The sequence below is a fragment of the Amphiprion ocellaris genome, chromosome 15 (genome assembly GCF_022539595.1).
Source record: "Amphiprion ocellaris isolate individual 3 ecotype Okinawa chromosome 15, ASM2253959v1, whole genome shotgun sequence".
Lineage (NCBI taxonomy): Eukaryota > Metazoa > Chordata > Actinopteri > Pomacentridae > Amphiprion > Amphiprion ocellaris.
Window position 1 is genome coordinate 2603942 of NC_072780.1, and position 21166 is coordinate 2625107.

At 40.0% G+C, this 21166-nt stretch overlaps 1 protein-coding gene across 2 annotated transcripts; it reads left to right on the top strand.

Annotated features, from left to right (window-relative positions):
- Positions 1 to 27: 27 nt before the first annotated feature.
- On the top strand, positions 28 to 20876 carry vps52 (VPS52 subunit of GARP complex). 2 transcript variants are annotated; one of them, XM_055017668.1, is made up of 20 exons: positions 28 to 289; positions 1692 to 1773; positions 1950 to 2002; positions 3871 to 3946; positions 4297 to 4364; positions 5336 to 5511; positions 6498 to 6648; positions 7706 to 7806; positions 8773 to 8905; positions 9007 to 9064; positions 9624 to 9757; positions 10217 to 10372; positions 10786 to 10904; positions 12145 to 12268; positions 12372 to 12467; positions 14031 to 14138; positions 14235 to 14300; positions 15163 to 15274; positions 18685 to 18803; positions 19728 to 20876. In XM_055017668.1, the coding sequence occupies exons 1-20, from the start codon at positions 176 to 178 to the stop codon at positions 19872 to 19874; spliced, it is 2193 nt and encodes a 730-aa protein (XP_054873643.1). In that variant the 5' UTR covers positions 28 to 175; the 3' UTR covers positions 19875 to 20876. The 2 variants fall into 2 exon arrangements, with proteins under 2 accessions (XP_054873643.1, XP_054873644.1); XM_055017669.1 differs by having other exon boundaries at positions 1695 to 1773.
- The last annotated feature ends 290 nt before the right edge of the window (positions 20877 to 21166 follow it).

Consider the following 21166-nt stretch of genomic DNA (forward strand, 5'->3'; position numbering starts at 1 on the left):
TAAATATAAAGTGAAGTTATTTTAGGCTTTTTAAAGTATATTGTCATATGTTGTGTGTATATTCGTATAAAATATCTTATTTGGTTTCTAAAAGGACCCATGTTTTTCGGTGTTCACCATCTACGAGGCGGAACTTTATATTTGTAGTTTTTTAACGTTAGATCATTTCGCCGCAATGGCGGACGGAGCCGCAGCAGCTGGAGCTGGTTACGATGTAAACACACCTGGTCCAGGTGTGAACACGGCTGGAAACCCCACAGAAATAGCCATGGCGTATTTACAAGACGAGGTGATGCTTTATTTAACTTTTGTTGTTGTAAACGAGGGAACTTTAGAGCTGTCTGTGGTTCCGGTTAGCTTCACGGAAACCAACAGTTATTAATTATAAATTATATCAGTGAATCTCATTTAACTGAATCTATCCAGCTGTACGGGTAAAAGAAACTGTGGTCATCTAGTCAGAATGTATATTTTATAAGGTGTGGTGACGTTACTTCTAGCTAATGTAGCTGTTAGCATCTAGTCAGTAAAAAGCTCCTGAATGAGACAAAGATGAACTAATAATCAGAGAAACTAATAATCAGAGAAACTAATAATCAGAGAAACTGATAATCAGCTCATGTGTTTATTAATCCTTACACACATTCATCAGTAATCCTACACACCAGTTACTGTTTGGTTCAGGTGTTTTTACTGATTGCGTCCCTGTGACTAGTTATCCTCATTAGTCTGCATCATTTACCTGCTTTGTGCCCTGGATAATCAGTCAGTCAATCAGTCAGTCAATCAATCAATCAATCAATCAATCAATCAATCAATCAATCAATCAATCAATCAATCAATCAATTCAGCTCCTTTGGCTGTTTAGAAAACCTTTAATGGACCAGTTTATGTCATGTGATGCAGTTTTCCATCTGCTAAAAGTGGCTGCAGCTCCTGGGTTGTGATTGAAATCTTATTAATGCATAAAAATGACTTAATTTAATGTTGACTTACTGTAATGTAAACTATTTCTCTTCTGGAATCAATAAAATATTTCTGATTCTGATATTGTAAAGATTATACCAAGCAAAATATTCATAAATAAGGATATTACAGATACCAATCACAAATAGCTTCACCATTGGGAACAGTGCTGTTTTATCGTTAATAATCATCCTAAATGATTAATCCATAAACTGCAAACATCTATGGACACAATCAGTCTGTTAGAAGAAATGTTCAAGTTTCATAAAGACACGGTTTTGTTGTTCCTGCAGGTATAGAATTATGTGTTCACATATAATAATGATCCAGATAAAAGCAGCTGCAGATGTCCGTAAACTAACCAGCAGCACAGTCCCAGGTTATGTCAGTATTAAATAACTGAACACCAAAATGTTTCAGGTTTATTTTCTCTCCATCAATAAATCAACTAATTCCTGCTGTTTTAATGTCTAGTATGAAGCTTTGAGTATGTGAAAGCAGTGTAAATATGTTTTCTAATGGATCAGAATAAATAAATAAATAACAGCAAAAACAAACAACAGCTCTGTATTAATCAGACAAACAGGTCATATGAAGACCTCATCTTGGAACTTGTGATTTATCTACCACCTCATTAAGGACATTCATCGTCCAAACAACTGATAATGATAAAAGTTAGACCTTCCATTTAAGACAGTCTGTTTGATCTGATATGTTTTTTCCAGAAGACTGATGGCGACATCGCTAACCTGAACCTGGGAGAACTGGACCTCACCACTGATGAGTTTATCTTGGATGAAGTGGACAGTAAGACAACATTTACCGTTTATATGTCTAATATTTGGAGTTTAAAGCTCTATCCAGGAGGTTTACACCTCATGAATGATTATGAAGCTCCTCAGAGTTTCTCCATGGTAGAGGAAGATGCTGCCTGGTAAAGACCAACTTTATCATTAAATCTGGCTTCCTTCTGTCTCCTGCAGTTCATATTCAGGCCAATCTGGAAGATGAACTGGTGAAGGAGGCACTCAGAACGGTGAGAACATCAGAACACATTTCATCTGGAGGTTAGAGTGGTTTTCTATACGTTAACGCTACCAGTCAGAGGTTTGGACACACCCATATGTTTATCACTGTTTGGAACATCAGGGCTGGTCAGACCAAAGGTTCCTCTGCTCTCATTTACACTCTTGGTGTTTCTGGGTCCCAGTAGTCCTCTCCTTGTTCCTGGTCTCCATCAGTGATGGTTTCTCTGCAGTAGGTCCACCAGGAAGGCCTGATTCTTTCTCACTGCCGTTGTTTAGTGTCTCTATGGAGATGGTTAGTGCCTCTATTGAGATGGTTAGTGTCTCTATGGAGATGGATTGTGTCTCTATGGAGATGGTTTGAGTCTCTATGGAGATGGTTTATGTCTCTTTGGACATAGTTTGAGTCTCTTTCTGGTCATTTTGTTTCTGCTTCATGGTGGTTTTCTTTCTCTTTGTCCACAGTTTGTCTCTGTGTGGTCATTTTTTGTCTTTACGTTGTTGTTTTGAGTCTCTGGGTTTTTTATTTATCTTTGATCGTTCTGTGTCTGTCTGTAATAGTTGATTTGTGAAGCTGCTAACTATAAAGAAGTTCTCCTTTGGAGCAGAGGGAACTTATTGTCTTCTTTCTGTGAGGTGATCCTCATCAGAGCATTTTCATCAGTGTTTTGATGCTTTTTGAAGGAACTTTTCTGAAACTTTCTCCACTGGTTTCTACTGGTTTCCACTGGTTTCCACTGGTTTCTACTGGTTTCCACTGGTCACCTCTGGTCACCTCTGGTTTCTACCGGTTACCTCTGGTTCCTACTGGTCTCCGCTGGTTTCTACTGGTTTCCACTGGTTTCCTCTGGTTTCTACTGGTCTCTGCTGGTTTCTACTGGTTTCCTCTGGTTTCTACTGGTCTCCACTGGTTTCCTCTGGTTTCTACTGGTCTCTGCTGGTTTCTACTGGTTTCCTCTGGCTTCCACTAGTTTCCACTCGTTTCCTCTGGTTTTCACTAGTTTCCACTGGTTTCCACTGGTCTCCACTGGTTTCCACTGGTCACCTCTGGTTTCTACTGGTCTCCGCTGGTTTCCACTGGTCACCTCTGGTTTCTCCTGGTTTCCGCTGGTTTCTACTGGTTTTCTCTGGTTTCTACTGGTCTCTGCTGGCTTCCTCTGGTTTCTACTGGTCTCTGCTGGTTTCTACTGGTTTCCACTGGTCTTCACTGGTTTCTACTGGTTTTCTCTGGTTTCTACTGGTCTCTGCTTGTTTATACTGGTTTTTACTGGTCTCTGCTGGTTTCTACTGGTTTCCTCTGGTTTCCACTGGTTTCCTCTGGTTTCCACTGGTTCCCTCTGTTTTCCACTGGTTCCCTCTGGTTTCTACTGGTTTCGTCTGGTTTCCACTTGTTTATACTGGTTTCCTCTGGTTTCTACTGGTTTCTTCTGGTTTCCACTGGTTTCCTCTGGTTTCCATTGGTTTCTACTGGTTTCCACTGGTCTTCACTGGTTTCTACTGGTTTTCTCTGGTTTCTACTGGTCTCTGCTTGTTTATACTGGTTTTTACTGGTCTCTGCTGGTTTCCACTGGTTTCCTCTGGTTTCCACTGGTTCCCTCTGGTTTCCACTGGTTCCCTCTGTTTTCCACTGGTTCCCTCTGGTTTCTACTGGTTTCGTCTGGTTTCCACTTGTTTATACTGGTTTCCACTGGTTTCCTCTGGTTTCTACTGGTTTCTTCTGGTTTCCACTGGTTTCTACTGGTTTGCTCTGGTTTCCATTGGTTTATACTGGTTTATACTGGTTTCCAATGGTTCTCCACTAGTCTGTACTGGTTTCCACTGGTCTCTACTGGTTTCCAGCGTGTATTCTGACAGCAGTCTCTCCTCCATGTGTTTCCAGGGTGTGGATCTCCGTCAGTACTCTAAACAGGTGGAGGCGGAGCTGCAGAGGATTGAACAGGCGTCCATCAAAGACTGTATCCTCCAGCAGACACACTGACAGCTTTATTTACAGGAGGTTTGATGTTGTACCTTTAGATTTCTGGAAACCTCGCTGACTTTAAACCCCCTGAACTCCAAGAACAGGAGAAGACTGCCAAAGTAGAACAAAGATAGAAGGATGAGTTCCAGCTGAAATCATGTTGTGTTCCTCTAGTTTTGCCTCAACATCCCAGAAAAGCATCTTTACCTGCTGGTGTGAGAAGATCCTTTCTGGCTGATAAATTACTGGACTAAATGTTTCAGCTCCAGTTTTCATTGTTAAACTGAAATAATGTTTGTGGTGAGGACTTAAAACTGTTCAGTTTCCTGAACGTTGGTCTTTCAGACATTAAGGAGAGTCAGAACATCGCTCTGCTGCACAACCAGATCACCGCCTGTGACTCCATCCTGGAGGTAAGACCAGATGCCTTCAGATGGAGACTTTATCATCATCATCATCAGACTTATCATAAAAACATAAAGAACGTCTGTTTAAACAGTTAAAATTAATCTTTATCATCTCTAAACACATCTCACTGTCTTTTCTTGCTTCTGTCATTCCGTGCTAGAAGAAACCTGTTGGTCAAATAAAAACTCACAGTAATCCACATTTAACACGGATATGAATGATTTTAGACTTCACTTTACTTTTATTCAGAAAACTCAGAGCAAGAAAAAAAACAGACACATAAAGTGAATAAAAGCAGAGATATTCTACCTCTACTGGGGTTTTAATGTTTCCACTGAAGGGGCAGCAAATTTAAAAGCAGTTTTTTCTGATCTGGACTCACAGGAGAAGAAACAAGCTGAACTAAATCTCTGTAAATCAGTTCTCTGGAGATATAAATGACCTCAGTTTAACGGTTTAACTCCCAATGAGTTCCTTCATCCTGTTCATCAGTGAATATTTAGACCTCCATAAACTCGTTTAACTTGATCCTAAAACTACAAGTTGTAATGTAAATATATCCCTGCCCTGCAGTAGTGTGGCCTTTATTACCCTCATTTTATTGATAAATTTATTTGAAAGTTTAACAGTTTTTCTGTCTCAGTATGAAGAGAAAAGAGGAGTAGAGGAGGAATAGAGCTTATTTTCCTCCACAGCTCAGAACAGACTCAGTTTTAATATCAGAACAAGTCAAAATACTTAAAGCTGCATTTTTGGACTAAAAATCTAGTTTTTTTACATAATATAAATTATGTTTGAGCAGTTTCCAAAGGTCCAGCCTATTCCTTGTCTTCACTCTGTGGTGTTCAGTCTCTGGTTTTACTCAGACTGTCAGGTTTATTCTGACAACAGACCTCAGATGACGATAGTGAGGAAGAGCTCCATCCTCCTGTTAGAGTAGTTTAGTCAGATAAGTCCTCTGATGGTTTCTGTCCAGAGGATGGAGGGGATGCTGAGCGGCTTCCAGAGCGACCTGTCCTCCATCTCCAGTGAGATCCAGACGCTGCAGCAGCAGTCGGTCAGCATGAACGTCCGTCTGAAGAACCGACAGGCCGTTCGCAGCCACCTGAGCCAGCTGGTGGACGAGCTGGTGGTTCCTGGAGCCATGATCTCGTAAGTAGTAGTAGTAGTAGTAGTAGTAGTAGTAGTAGTAGTAACACTAGTACTCAGTCATCTGACAGGAGGAAACACCAGGTGTTCGGGTTGTGTGCTGATTTTATCTTCTGAAATAACTTTCCACATCTGTTTTCATTGGAGCACCTGCAGATTCTAGACTTTAATAAAGAGCAGTTTGGAGATGCTGAGTTGTGTTCAGGTTGTTTTCAGGTTGTGTTCAGATTGTGGTGAGGTTGTGTTCGGGTTGTAGTGAGGTTGTGTTCAGGTTGTGTTCGAGTTTGTTTTCAGGTTGTGTTCAGGTTGTGGTGAGGTTATGTTCGAGTTTGTTTTCGGGTTGTGTTTGGGTTTGTTTTCGGGTTGTTTTCAGATGGATTTTGGGGGTGTTTTCAGGTTGTGTTTAGGTTGTGTTTAGGTTGTGTTCAGGTTGTTTTCGGGTTGTGTTTAGGTTGTTTTCGGGTTGTGTTTAGGTTGTTTTCGGGTTGTTTTCGGGTTGTGTTCAGGTTGTGTTCCGGTTGTTTTCGGGTTGTGTTTGGGTTGTGTTTAGGTTGTGTTCAGGTTGTGTTTGGGTTGTTTTTGGGTTGTTTTTGGGTTGTGTTTAGGTTGTGTTCAGGTTGTGTTTGGGTTGTTTTCGGGTTGTGTTTGGGTTGTGTTTAGGTTGTGTTCAGGTTGTGTTTGGGTTGTGTTTGGGTTGTGTTTAGGTTGTGTTCAGGTTGTGTTTGGGTTGTGTTCAGGTTGTGTTTAGGTTGTGTTCGGGTTGTGTTTAGGTTGTGTTCAGGTTGTGTTTAGGTTGTTTTTGGGTTGTGTTCGGGTTGTGTTTAGGTTGTGTTCAGGTTGTGTTTGGGTTGTGTTCAGGTTGTGTTTAGGTTGTGTTCGGGTTGTGTTTAGGTTGTGTTCAGCTTGTGTTTAGGTTATGTTCGGGTTGTGTTCGGATCCTTGTCTGGTACTTCCTGTTTAGCTGCTAGCATGCTTTATCTTCTCGGCAGCACCATCCTGGACAGTCCGGTGACGGAGCAGGAGTTCCTGGAGCAGCTCCATGAGCTCAACAACAAGATCAACTTTGCTAAAGAGCTGAGCTTCAGAGAGACGCTGGCCTGCTCCGACATCCAGGACATCGTGGACCGCCTCAAATTGAAGGTGAGAAGGACAGAGATGGACACCAACAGCTGATTCTCACTATTTTAATATGTTTAGTGTGAAAGGACAGGAGTTAGACTTAGACTGACTTTATTCATCATCAGAGGGAAACTCTGTTACAGCAGCTGGATCTTCAACAAGACAACACAGAGTATGAGGGTATAAGTGAAGGTAGCATAAAATAAGATATGATAAAAATATATATAGGAAGAAAATCACCACATATACAGAGTGATACAGAAATGTGCAGTGATATAAATCTGTGCAGATCATTTACAGATGTGATGGATAGCATGTAGACTGTCAGGTGTCCAGGATGTCCAGGGGTTTAATCAGCAGGTAGAGTGATGGAGTTCTTCTGTGATCTACCACATGTAATAAAGAGTCTTATTGCTGTGGGATGAATGACCTCCTCTAACGTTTGGAGCAGCGGGATTTATCAGTCTGCTGCTGAAGCTGCTCCTCAGATTGTCCACAGCTTTATGGAGGGGTGGCAGGTGTTATCCATGATGTCCAGCAGGTTGGTCCTCTGGTCCACCTCCTCCTCCAGGGAGACCAGCATCAGCCAACCACAGACTGGGCCGTCCTGATCACTTTATTCAGTATGTTGATGCCTGTTCCCCAAGAGATAGAGCTCTCCTCCACAGACTGATAGAACATCAGGAACATGCAGAACATTGAAGGACCTGAGCCTCCTGAGGACATGGAGCTGCCCAGGTCCTTCCTGTAGACAGCCTGAGTGTTTGTGGACCTCCAGCTGGTGGTCCAGACTCACTCCCAGGTCCTGATTAGTCTGGACCATCTGGACAAAATGATAAACGATCAAAAAGGCTGAAATCAGGCTCTGATGTGAGTTTCTGTGAGTTTCAAACACACAGAGATGATTTTCCAGGTGTACGTCCACATGCAGGTATGAGGAGGGATATGAGAGTTTCATTGTTTCTGCTGTAGAACGTTTACATAAATAAAATCCGCAATTTAACCGGTTAGTCTGACATTAGTTGGGTTGCAGATGTTCATATTCCACATGAGAACTAATCAAGTTTGTCCTCCCCAGGCGGTGTCAAAGATCAGAGAGTTCATTCTGCAGAAGATCTACTCCTTCAGGAAGCCCATGACCAACTACCAGATCCCTCAGAACACTCTGCTCAAGTACAGGTTGGTGGACATTCTATCACAGGCTCTTTTTAAAATGTTTTATTTATTTATACAAAAGGTATGAGAACACAGTTAAACAGGGCTTCACCTGATCATATAGAACACTAAAACACATTAAAAGCTGATAAAGGGGATAAAACAATAAACAGATTAATATCTAGAACCAGAGAATCTCAGGAAAGGTTGTGGAGAAAAAGTTGGTTTTAAACTTTGCTTGGAGTTCAGATTTAAGGGAATCATAAACAGTTTCTGAACTACTGGACTAGAAGTAGAGAGGACTAGAAATGTCTTCTGTTCAGTTAGAATCTCATAAATTATAGGAACAAGGGAACGTTGGATGTCTTTGATTATTTAAAAATCCTGGAATCCACATTAAAACATTTCCAAAGAGCCTTTAGCTGTTACTAATACGGAAAAGAAATGTCTCTGAATGCTGTAGATATTCCACTACTTATCATTTTAATTAGTTTCTCTTCTTTATTTTCTTTTCTATATCTAAACACATCCTGCAGTTCAACTGAAACATTCTGAATTTCTCTTTCTGACTGTTTTTAACATAATCTGGTGCAAACAGTTTAAATTTGGTGATTTTTTAAAACAAAGTCAAATAAAGTGGTTTTAATGAAATACTGCGATCTGAAACTCAGAATTAGTTAATTTTCCAGTTGTTAAAGGACTGTTCTAAGGTTCCATATCTGATGGTTCTTTCTGTTTTTCAGTCTGTGGTTCTGATAAATGGTGTCATTTTTCACTTTTTTAAAGATTAAACGCCGTTAAAACCCAACAGCAGGTACTGGGTTTATACTTCATAATTATTCCCATAAATAATCCTATTTTTACGTTTCTGTCATCATGTTACGGTTGTTGTTAAAAAATGGACATCTTTCAGCTTCTTAAACCAGAGTTAATAAATGAACAGAAGATCTGTGTCCTGACTGACCGCCGTTCTTCTGTTCGTTTCTGCAGGTTTTTCTACCAGTTCCTTCTGGCCAATGAGAGAACGGTCGCCAAGGAGATCAGAGACGAGTACGTGGACACCATGAGCAAGATCTACTTCAGCTACTTCAAGTCTTACAGCGGCCGGCTGCTCAAAGTTCAGGTCAGAGGATCGTTCTGACCTCAGGGTTCCATCACAGCTCCTCCTCTCCTGATTTAACTAATGAATCTCGAATAAACGTGACCTGATTCTCTGTCCTGCAGTATGAGGAGGTGGCAGACAAAGATGACCTGATGGGAGTAGAAGACACAGCCAAGAAAGGTATCCTTTACAGACTGCCTGTGCCTTTTTATCTCCATATTTATCTGTATTTAAGAGATTAGTGCTGTTTATAGCTCCAGTTCTTCCATGGAGGTCTTTAACCAAACACAAGCTGCTAAAGGTTTCCTTTAAGTTAAATTTTCTTTACAAACCGTTAAAGCATCAATAAATCCTTCATGCTGCGGTTCAGCTGGCAGGTTAAACTTCATGGTTCAGATTTTTCTGTTCTTTTCCAGCGTCTTCCAGAACCTCCAGTAGGTTCTCCTGGTGTAAACAGTTTTCAGGTTGAGTGACGGATCAGTCAGTGTGAACATCATGGGCAGGCTGTTAAAGGGTTAATGAGGTGTTTAACAGGCAGAGAGCCACAAACAAGGTCTGGATGTTCTCCAGGAGGCAATGCTTCAGAGATCATCCAGCTCAGGTGGAGGTTTTTGAAGCTCACATACTGAATAGTCCGATACCTGTTCACATACAGACACCTGTTTTCATACCAAACAGCTCCCAGATCAGTCAGACACTTGTTCATTAATGTGAAGCTCCTTGACTGCTGCTGCTGCAGGTTTCTTCTCCAAACCGTCCCTGAAGAGCAGGAACACCATCTTCACGCTGGGCCAGAGGGGATCCATCCTGAGTCCTGCAGAGCTGGAGGGTCCCATCCTGGTCCCCCACACAGCTCAGAGAGGAGACAGCAGGGTGAGGACACAAAGAGACGACAGTTCAACAACACTGATGTGGTTCATTTATGACAGAAAGGAAAACTGGGAAAGAGCTTTGGCTGCTGCAGGAAAACAACATGTTAGCATCAGTAGTAGTTACTGCTGTATGGCTGGATGTTACATTTGTGTAAATTAAATAGAGAAATTCATTTATCTGATAACTGAGTCTTACTGCAGAGAAGACACTATACTGCAGTCAGCATTTCAGTTTATCCTCCTTTTGATTTGAAACTATAAAAGTTAAACAGAAAATAAAAGGTGACGCTGCAGCTTTTTTATAAACTGCTCAGAGTTCTGGAAACGTCCTGATCTTATGTTTATCTGTGAAGACAAACTGCTGGTCCACGCTGACATCTAGTGGCATCTAGTGAGATCACTTCTAGAAACATGGATGAATCTTTATTAAAATCTGTTGTAATGTCCTTCTGTCCTGCAGTATCCCTATGAGACGCTGTTCCGCAGTCAGCACTACGCTCTGCTGGACAACGGCTGCAGAGAATTCCTCTTCCTGTCCGACTTCTTCATGGTGGCAGGAAACTCAGCCCTCGACCTCTTCAACAGCATCATGGGAAAAACACTCAGCATGTTCCTGGTACCATGACTCTACTCTGTGTTTCAGGTTGAAGGTTCTCAGAAACAGACTGTTAACTAGTTAAAGCAGATTGACTCCAACAGGATTTCTTCATGAAGCCCAGAATGGCTTCAGTCTAAAAAGGCTGTATGATCCTTTAATTGAGATGTTTATTTAAAAAGATGGATATAAGCATTTATCTAAAGCAGCAGAAACTATTGACACATTCAAGGTGAAACAGTGATCAGAAGCTTAGCCTTCCTCTAAATCTGCAGATTGTTTTCTTGAACGATTCTTCATCCTCACTATAGAACATCAGAACATTGAGATAAATGCCTGTTAAAGTTTCCCTCAGTGATTAAAACATGGTCTGTCCTGATTCAGAGACATGATGTCGTATTGTGTCCCTGAGTCCTGTCTTCTGTCTCCTGCAGAAGAGTATGTCCACCTACGTGTCTGACTGCTACGACAGCATCGCCATCTTCCTCTGCATCCACATCATCCTCAGGTTCAGAGCCATCACAGCCAAGAGGACCATCCCTGCTCTGGACAAGTCAGTCAGAGGAAAACACCTAAACCCTCATAAAAAAAAACTCACTCCTTTAGATAAAAATAAACCCCTAACCCTCCTAAAGAATCTCTCCTTTAGATAGGAAGCTGCTGATATTTTTTAGGTTTCCTCCTCTTGTTTCTCTGTTCTCGCTGTTAGAAGGTTCTTCTCATATTCCTGCTCTGGAGTCCAACAGTCATGTTGAGATGTCACCAAGTTGTTGTTGTCCAGTTCAGCAACGTCTCTTTCTACAGATTTTGAGTTCTCCGGTGGAAGTTCATTTCAGTTTTAAGTTTCAGTCGTTAAAGATATCCAGTCTTTTAAGTTAAATTCAGATTAAAGGTGAGGAGTGTAAAGTTAGCATGACTCTGAGACAACAGGAAATATCCTGAGATTTACCTTCAAATTAAAGCTGAAGTTGTCAAACATCCTTCATGTGGATCTATATCTGCACAAGCTGTAAAACCAAACAAACAATAGAACAAGTCCTAATCAATAATCATTAATGTTTTACAGGAAATATAAATGAAACTGTCTAGATAGACGTTCTGAAATCAGATAAAACAGCTTTAACTGATGAAAACTATTACAAAACAAACACACTAAACATCCCACTGGGCTGAGATGGATGATGGACACCAGAATAGGAGGATCTGCTGGACCTGGTAGCCAGCAGATATCTCTGCATCTGGTAGAACATGTGTTTGGACTCTTTTAGCTCTGCTTTTGGTCTCCTCCACCTCCTGAGGAAGTATCTGCTGCTAGATGTTCCTCTAAGTTCTCCAGATGTTCTCTAACTGGTTTACTCCAGGTCCAGAGGCTGAACTTGATGCTAGGAGAGCTCTGAGGATGAACCAAACAGTAAAGCTGCAGATGGACAGATAAAGAAGCAGCTCACATTAAGCTCCATTAAACCTTATGAAGCACCAGATTCTAGCTGCTTCATGAGGTTTTAGAGGTTCTGTTTGAAACCTTTCAGAACCACTAGAGGTCACTAGAGTAGAAGCATCTCAGACCAAATACCGTAAACTGGAACATCTGTCTCCACTTTTTACCTTCTGTCTGAACCAGAAAGGTTGTTTACCTGAGAGACAACAAAAACCAACAAGCAGCTCACTTAGAGGAAGCCTGGAATCAGTCTGCTGCAGTTTGCTGCAATAATTTGGTATATTTATGTTTAAAAACTTTTAAGTGGTAAAGATCAATAAAGAATGATGGTTACAGCTGCAGATCTTCTGCTCAGGTACTGGGAGGCTGTGCTGGAGCTGCTGTGGCCGAGGTTTGACCTCATCCTGGAGATGAACATCCACAGCATCAGAAACACAGACCCTCAGAAACTGGGAGTACTGGACACCAGACCACACTATGTAGCTACACACACACACCTACACACACACACACCTACACTTACACACACACTGTTGATGTGTTCCCCCAGTGTGTGCAGTGATGAGTGCTTGTTGATTTCAGATCACTCGTCGTTACGCAGAATTCTCATCAGCCATCGTCAGCATCAACCAGACGTTCCCTAATGAGAGAACCAACGCCCTGCTGGGACAGCTGCAGGTAACACACACACGCACACACATGCACACACACACACTCTGTATTTGTCCGCTATAGACGACAGGAAGTCCTCGGTTTACGACATCCTCGACTTACAGCATTTCATCGTTACGTCAGAACTGGTTACGTGGAACTAGTTGATAAGCAGAGTGGATGAATATGTCGTCATGGTGCTATCAGACAGCTTTGTTTCCATTCTCTGGTTGTACTCCACCTTGGATTGTGCTACATTCACTAACTTTCTGTCCTTCATTATGGCTCCCAGCGTAAGTCAGACTCTTCTGATGCTTGGAAGAAAAGGAAAGCCGTCTCCATGGAAGTGAAATTAGACAGAATAAAACGCTGGGAACAGGGACAAACACCGACCAACATGGGTCAAGATGTAAAAACAGGTCAACATATTGTAGCGACCCTCTGTGATGAATGAGTGAGACTTTATCTGGTTCTCTGCGGGTTTATTGAACCTTCACACAGGCTACTGTGGACCGTAGCCAACGCCAGAATAACTAGAAAAACCCCATAACTTAGCTCCAGAATTAGCTGCCGTTCCCAGCTCTCTCTACTGCTGACTCTCAGCCAATCAGAGGTGAGCTAACTAAACATGGCACGTTCACTGACATTAGGTAAATCTGGAACTGAACAATAAACATTGAAACCTCAACATCAACAACAATATCAGTCCGTTACAATATTCTGTTATCTTCTAGTAAAATGATTCATACATGCATGAAAGTTGTTGGTATTCATGACTTTATGAAGAACTGATCGATATTGTGATGCATGGAACGGATTTGGTTACATTTTCACCAGAGTTCTGACTTATGGAGAAAATCGACTTCAGTAGATCAGTAGGAACGGAACTCTGATGGAAGTGGAGGACCTCCTGTATAATAAAAAATATATATATAAAAATATACCAAAGATTCTAAATGTTATATGAAGTGTAAAGTATATGATGAATAAAAATGTACTTCATTGAAAAATGCACTAGAAAATGTCAGCAATAAAAATAGATAAATCAATACAGCCTCAGTAATAATCGGACCCAACAGTCACCTGATCTATAGGAGGAATTAATAATTCAGAATAATTATTAAAAGTGTCACAGTTAAACATGTTTATTTAAAAATAGCTGTCCTGTCTGGTAGCTGGGATAGACTCCCCACAACCGGAATGAGGATTAAACAGTGGATAGATGGATGAGTGATGGATGGATGGATGGATGGATGGATGGATGGATGCATGGATGGATGGATGGATGCATGTCCTGTCTGGTACCACTGAGGAAAATCTGCTATAAAAATGAATCAGAAGAAACTTCTTTAGTCCTAAGTGTTTTTGAGATTATTGTTTTTATTATTAGAATAATTTCATTCTAAACTGAGCTGATTTAATAGATGATTATTGTTTGTATTATTAGGATTATTTCAGTCTAAACTGAGTTGGTTTAATAGATGATTATTGTTGTTATTATGATTTAATAGATCGTTATTGTTTTTATTTTTAGAATAGTTTCAGTCCAGACGGAGCTGGTTTAATCCATGATGTGAATGTTATTTCCAGATTGAAGTAGAAAACTTTGTGCTGAAGATGGCGGCTGAGTTTCCCTCCAGAAGAGACCAGCTGATCTTCCTCATCAACAACTACGACATGATGCTGAGCGTCCTCATGGTGAGACCAGAACCACAACCGTCTCTGGACCTTTGTTCTGAAACATCTTAGCTCTTCTGCTGGATAACTTATTGATTGTTTGTGTGTTTTGTCCAGGAGAGGGCAGCAGACGACAGTAAGGAGGTGGAGGGTTTCCAGCAGCTGCTTCTGGCCAGAACCCAGGTAGATAGAACCACAAAAATAACATTATTTATGTTTAAAAAACAAAAACTGATATTTTATTAATACCTGTCTGGCTTTTAATTATTATGTTAGATATTTTAAAATGTTTTTTTGATGATATGACAAAATGTTTTGACATTTTTAGATTTTTTATTAATATTTTGGGACATTTTTTACATGTATTATTAGTTTTTTTTAGGTATATTAATATTTCATGTGCATTTTATTAAGGCTTTTTATTATGATTTTTCTGGTGAAGTATGTTTGGGATATTTTTCAGACAATTTAGTAATATTTCCTACAAAAACTAGAAACTTTCTATTAATATGATTCAGACAGATCTTTTAATTTTAGAAATATTATTTTATTAAATTTTTTTTACACATAATACACTTTGTGACCTTTTTTCATCTGGAACATTTTAAACACTTTTAAAATAAATATCTGACATTTGTTCTGTTATTTTATTACAATTAATCTTTTTCAAAGTATTTTTAAAACTTAATTTCAGAAATTCTGACATTTTATTTATACTCATCTGACAATGTATTATGTTTTTCATAATTTTTCAGGTATTTTAAAATAATATTAAAATGTTTGATATAATATTTGGGCATTTTTAAAAAAAAATTTGGAAATGATACATTTTTATTTTTGACATTGTAGACAGACAGTATTATTATAATATTCTAATTATTCAGGCTTTTTGTGAGATAAAAACACATAAAAATACAACAGAGCTGTAAATTACTAAAATATAAACATTATCTGTGAACAGATTAATTTCTGGTCTTGTCCAGAAGGTCATATTTTAACACATCTGAGGTTTTCTCTCGGTTTCTCCTTCATGTTTTCTCTGCAGGAGTTTATCGAGGAGATTCTTTCTCCTCCGTTTGGAGGGATGATCGCCTTTGTGAAGGAGGCCGAGGCTCTGATGGAGAAAGGCCAGCTGGACCGGCTGAAGAACGAAGAAGGTGAGAAGAAAGGATTTTCTATTGGAAGTAAAGCTTTAGGAAGGAGTAGGTTCCCTGAAGCAGACAGAGTTTATTTCACCAACATTTACTGAGGTTCAGATCAAGAACTGTAAAATCTTCATCTTCAGAGCTCAATATTATAATGTTTATCTGTGCATTAAACTGCAGATGTTCTGTAAATGATTCCAGATGTGGTCCTTCATTAAACCTGCTGCTGTCTGTTCACCTGTAGATCTGCTAACCTGTAGACCTGTTAGCCTGTAGACCTGTTCACCTGTAGACCTGTTAGCCTGTAGACCTGTTAACCTGTAGACCTGCTAACCTGTAGACCTGCTGACCTGTAGACCTGTTCACCTGTAGACCTGTTCACCTGTAGACCTGTTCACCTGTAGACCTGTTAACCTGTAGACCTGCTAACCTGTAGACCTGCTGACCTGTAGACCTGCTAAGCTGTAGACCTGTTCACCTGTAGACCTGTTCACCTGTAGACCTGCTGACCTGTAGACCTGCTGACCTGTAGACCTGCTGACCTGTAGACCTGTAGACCTGCTGACCTGTAGACCTGCTGACCTGTAGACCTGCTGACCTGTAGACCTGCTGACCTGTAGACCTGCTGACCTGTAGACCTGTGAAATGATGTTGATCTGAAGGTGGATGTTCATCAATGAAGAGATGACACAGGTAGATCAAATTAAGAGTACATTTAATACGGACGAGCTCGTGATTCAAGCATCATGCGGTGGATGAATGAAGAGAGTTACAATGACTAGATCTTTATAGGTTTCAACATCTGGCATAGGTTAGAATACATTGCGTGAGAAGAAGAAAGAGAGAAAGAGGGAGCCAGGAGGTCCCTAGTCCCTTTAGGTTAACCCACAGGTCAACCTGTGATGAATGATGGCTAAAGTAAACGTTTCAACATATGGTTTCATTCTGTTTAACATTCTTGAGCTAAAGAAAATATATAGAAAGCACGTATCCCAGAAAAACACATACTATCAACCTGCTAACCTGTAGACCTGCTAACCTGTAGACCTGTTAACTCATTGATTCTCTGGAGAGACTCAGTTTGACCACCTCTCATGTCAGTAGAACTTTATTGTTTCTAAAACCTATTGCTGTCATCAGAACCAGGTAGATTTTATTGATTTCCAGTAGAAACACGGTTTTATTTCTTTTATATTTCTGCAGTTATCAGCTTCATGTAGCCGACAGCTTTGTGTTTCTGGAGGTGAATGTTGTTGAATGTTTTCCTCTCCCTGGATACCTGAACACAACCTGAACACCTAAACACAACCTGGATACCTGAACACAACCTGGACACCTGAACACAACCTGGATGCCTGTACACAACCTGGATACCTTAACACAACCTGGATACTTGAACACAACCTGGATACTTGAACACAACCTGAATGCCCAAACACAACCTGAACACCTGAACACAACCTGGATACCTGAACACAACCTGGATACCTGAACACAACCTGAACACCTGAACACAACCTGAACACCTGAACACAACCTGAACACCTGAACACAACCTAGATACAACCTGAACACAACCTGGATACAACCTGAACACCTGAACACAGCCTAAACACCTGGATACCTGAACACAACCTGAACACCTGAACACAACCTGGATACCTGAACACAACCTGGATACAACCTGAACACAGCCTAAACACCTGAACACAACCTGAACACCTGAACACAACCTAGATACCTGAACACAACCATGATACCTGAACATAACCTGAGCACCTGAACACAACCTGAGCACCTGAACACAACCTGAACTAACCTGAAATAAGGATAAACTTTATTGATCCCACAGTGGGGAAAGTTCACCGTTACAGCAGCTCCAAAGCAAAAGTGTAAAGGCAGTGCAGGAATAGATAAGAAAAAGAAACACAGTGCAAAAATTGCAGAAAAAAACATTATATACAGATGAATTTTTTTTATATAAATATCATGTAGAAGATTATATATAAGAGGATGAGGTATCAGTTATTGCACATAAGTAGGAGGATGCGTGTCTAAAATGGAGGAAGAAAAAAATGCAGCAGTAAACAGTACATGGTGGAGTTTATAGTGCGGCATTGTACAATCTAACAGATGCTGGAATAAACGACCTGCGGAAACGTTCCTTCTTACACTGAGGGTGAACCAGTCTGTTGCTGAAGGCGCTTCTTAAGGAGTTCACAGTCTGATGCAGAGGGTGGGAGGAGTTTCTGATGATATCTCCAGATTCTGTTTCAGGACTGAGCAACAGGAAGCTTCTTTCACTTCTGGGTTTAGTTCTGTTTTACTGAGTAATCAGCAGCTTTCATTCATTCACTTTACTTTCTGCTTTGTGGCTCTGAAGCAGCAGAATCACCCTTCAGCTTCACACGTCCTTTATCTTCAGCTTCACACATCCTTTATCTTCAGCTTCACACGTCCTGTATCTTCAGCTTCACACGTCCTTTATCTTCAGCTTCACACGTCCTGTATCTTCAGCTTCACACGTCCTTTATCTTCAGCTTCACACGTCCTTTATCTTCAGCTTCACACGTCCTTTATCTTCAGCTTCACACGTCCTGTATCTTCAGCTTCACACGTCCTTTATCTTCAGCTTCACACGTCCTTTATCTTCAGCTTCACACGTCCTTTATCTTCAGCTTCACACATCCTTTATCTTCTGTTTTCTCCCACGTCCACCACATGTGAAACTAAATGAGAAGTTCTGACTCCAGTTAGAGGAAAACATGAAACCTGAATGCACTGTAGATAATAATAATAAAATGTTGCCTTCATGTTCAGCTGGTTAAATATCTGGTTAATATCTGGTTTACTATCTTGTTAATATGTGGTTTAATATCTGGTTTGATATCTGGTTAATATCTGCTTAATATCTGGTTTAATATCCGGTTAAATATCTAGTTTAATATCTGGTTAAATGTCTGGTTTAATATCTGGTTTAATATCAGGTTAAATATCTGGTTTAATATCTGGGTAATTATCTGATTTAATATCTGGTTAATATCTGGTTTAATATCTGGTTAATATCTGGTTTAATATCTGGGTAATTATCTGATTTAATATTTGGTTAATATTTGGTTTACTATCTGGTTAATTATGTGGTTAAATGTCTGGTTAATTATCTGGTTAAATATCTGGTTAATTATCTGGTTAATTATCTGGTTAATATCTGGTTAAATATCTGATTTAATATCTGGTTAATTATCTGGATTAATATCTGGTTTAATATCTGGTTAATTATCTGGTTTGATATCTGGTTTAATATCTGATGTAATATCTGCCTTAATATCTGGTTAATATCTGATTTAATATCTGGTTTAATATCTGGTTAATTATCTGGTTAAGATCTGGTTAAGATCAGGTTCATATCTGTGTTTCTGCAGCTCGGATCTCTCAGCTGGTTCGGGGATTTTCCAGCTCCTGGAAACAGTCGGTAGAGGCGATGAGTCAGGACGTCATGAGGTCCTTCACCAACTTCAAGAACGGAACCAGCATCATACAGGTGAGGGTTAGAAAACAAGTACAAAGGGGTTTAAAATGACCACAAACAAACACAAAACCACCAAAAAGGGACGCTAAATGCTCCCAAAGGGATGTTAGAGACAACCAAGAAATGCAAAATGACTCCAGAGGAAATAAAAATGGTTCCCAAGAAGCCCAGAATTCTGCTTGTTTTAAAACAATCCAGTTATTAAATCCTCCTGACGACATGTTGGTGTTTGGCTGCTGGAAAAGTTTTAGAAACCTGATCATTGAGAGTTAATTTGTGATATCAGCTGATTTAGTGATTTTACAGTAAAATAATAAGAACTTTAGATTTAAATATGAAGAAGTTTGAGTCTTCAACTTTAAAGAAAGTTTGTCAGAAAAGACGAAGCATTTAGAAAATATATTTAACCAAGGAATGATTTTATCAGACTGATGATCTGAATAAATAAAACCCAAAGCATTTAGAAAATATATTTATTTACCTGAGAAAGGATTTTATTAAACGGATCATCTGAATAAATAAATAAACCCTCAGGTCTGAGAAACTGAAAAGGTGAATAAACAAGTTTTAGAATTTTAAAAAGTCTAATTTTGTTTTTTTGAGCTGCAGTTTTCTATAAATGTGATAATCTGAGCATCAGTCATAAAACATGGAATAATTTATAGATTTATGAACTCAGTCTCTGCAGGCAGAGTTTATGTCCAGCAGGTTGAACTTTTGTAAAACAAATAATGAGATATATGAAATGTATTAAATTCTTTCTGATATATGATTTTGTACCTGCTCCCTTCTGTCCAGCAGGTATTTCTGATCTCTCTCCTTCTAGTCGTGGTTGTTCTGTTTCCATAGAGGTTTAGGAGTTCTTGCTGCAGTAAAAATGAACCAGCAGTGAGTAGAAATGAGTCATATAAAGCCATAAACTTGTTCCTCCTGCAGGGCGCCCTCACCCAGCTCATCCAGTACTACCACGGCTTCCACAAAGTCCTCAACCAGCCCACCTTCCGCAGCCTGGCCGTCCGCTCAGAGCTCATCAACCTGCACCACCTCATGGTGGAGGTCAAGAAACACAAACCCAACTTCTAGCAGGAGATGGTGACTCCTGGATCCTCCTCATCTCCTCCTGGATCCTCCTCATCTCCTCCTGGATCCTCCTCATCTCCTGCTTTAGTCCTTCTGGCTCAGCTGGAGAACATTAACTCAGATGTTAAGAAGAAGACATGGTTGTTGAAGATCAGAGGTAAAGCTGAGGATTCCACACATCTCCATCTGTCTAAATGACGGTTAGAAACAGGTTCCAGAGATGTTCAGGGTGTGTGGGATTCTTTAGTTTCCTTACAGCGACCAACAGAACTGAACCGAGGCCATGAAGAAAGACGTCCAACGTCCTGCTGATTCAGCCTGGTCCTGTTAGTGAAATAATCAGAAATAAGAATTAAACAGATTCAACCTGTCAGTTAAATAATCAGAAATAATAAACAGAAGAAGGATTTAAATGATTACTGTCCATAAAGTTATTAAAGCTGAACATGTTTCTCTTTTCTGTTTGTATTAAAGCTCGACCGCAGCTTTTGTTCAGCAGCGTTTAGTGTTTGTGGCTCAAGAAAAGGAAAGGAAAGGTTCAGTCGTGTTTTTACTTCCAGATTTATTCCAACCTGTTTTTACTTGCAGATTTATTCCAACCTGTTTTTACTTCCAGATTTATTCCAACCTGTTTTTACTTCCAGATTTATTTCAACCTGTTTTTACTTCCAGATTTATTTAGACCTGTTGGGTTTTAACCCTCAGAGAGCAGCTTTGAACACTCAGTTGAACTGAACAGATGGTTCTTCTTCAGGTCATCAAATCCCAGCAGAGTTGGACTTTTCTGAGCTCATTAATTCTATCTGGAGACATAAATCTTTAAAAACATCTCATGTATGTAGTGTAACATTTAGAGCCCATGTTCTGCTCAGTTACTGGCTTTCATTGTTTTATTTTGGGCTTTAATGTTCATAAAACTGGTTCCATTTGTGTCTGAGCTGGAAGTGATTCATGTCTTTAAACAGTGTGGTGGAAAAATGTGATTATTAAAGAATAATCAGCAGATCTATGAGCAGAGAGCTGTTCATCTGTTAACTCCTCCAACATCCAGAGTTCTTCAGTTCCTTCTGCTGGATTCAGGCGCTGGTCTGAGGTCGACTCTGGATCTAAACCAGGATGAACTCTGAGGCATTGTTCGGGTTTTCTGAGGTTAGTTTAATGACATGTTCAGATCTGAGCAGCTCAGAGTTTATTATTCTGGTCTGAGATCAGTTTTTATTCCCAGAATGCTGAATCCTGCTGTCCTGTTAAACTGCTGCTGTCTTTTTATTCTCCATGTTGGACCAGAATCTCCA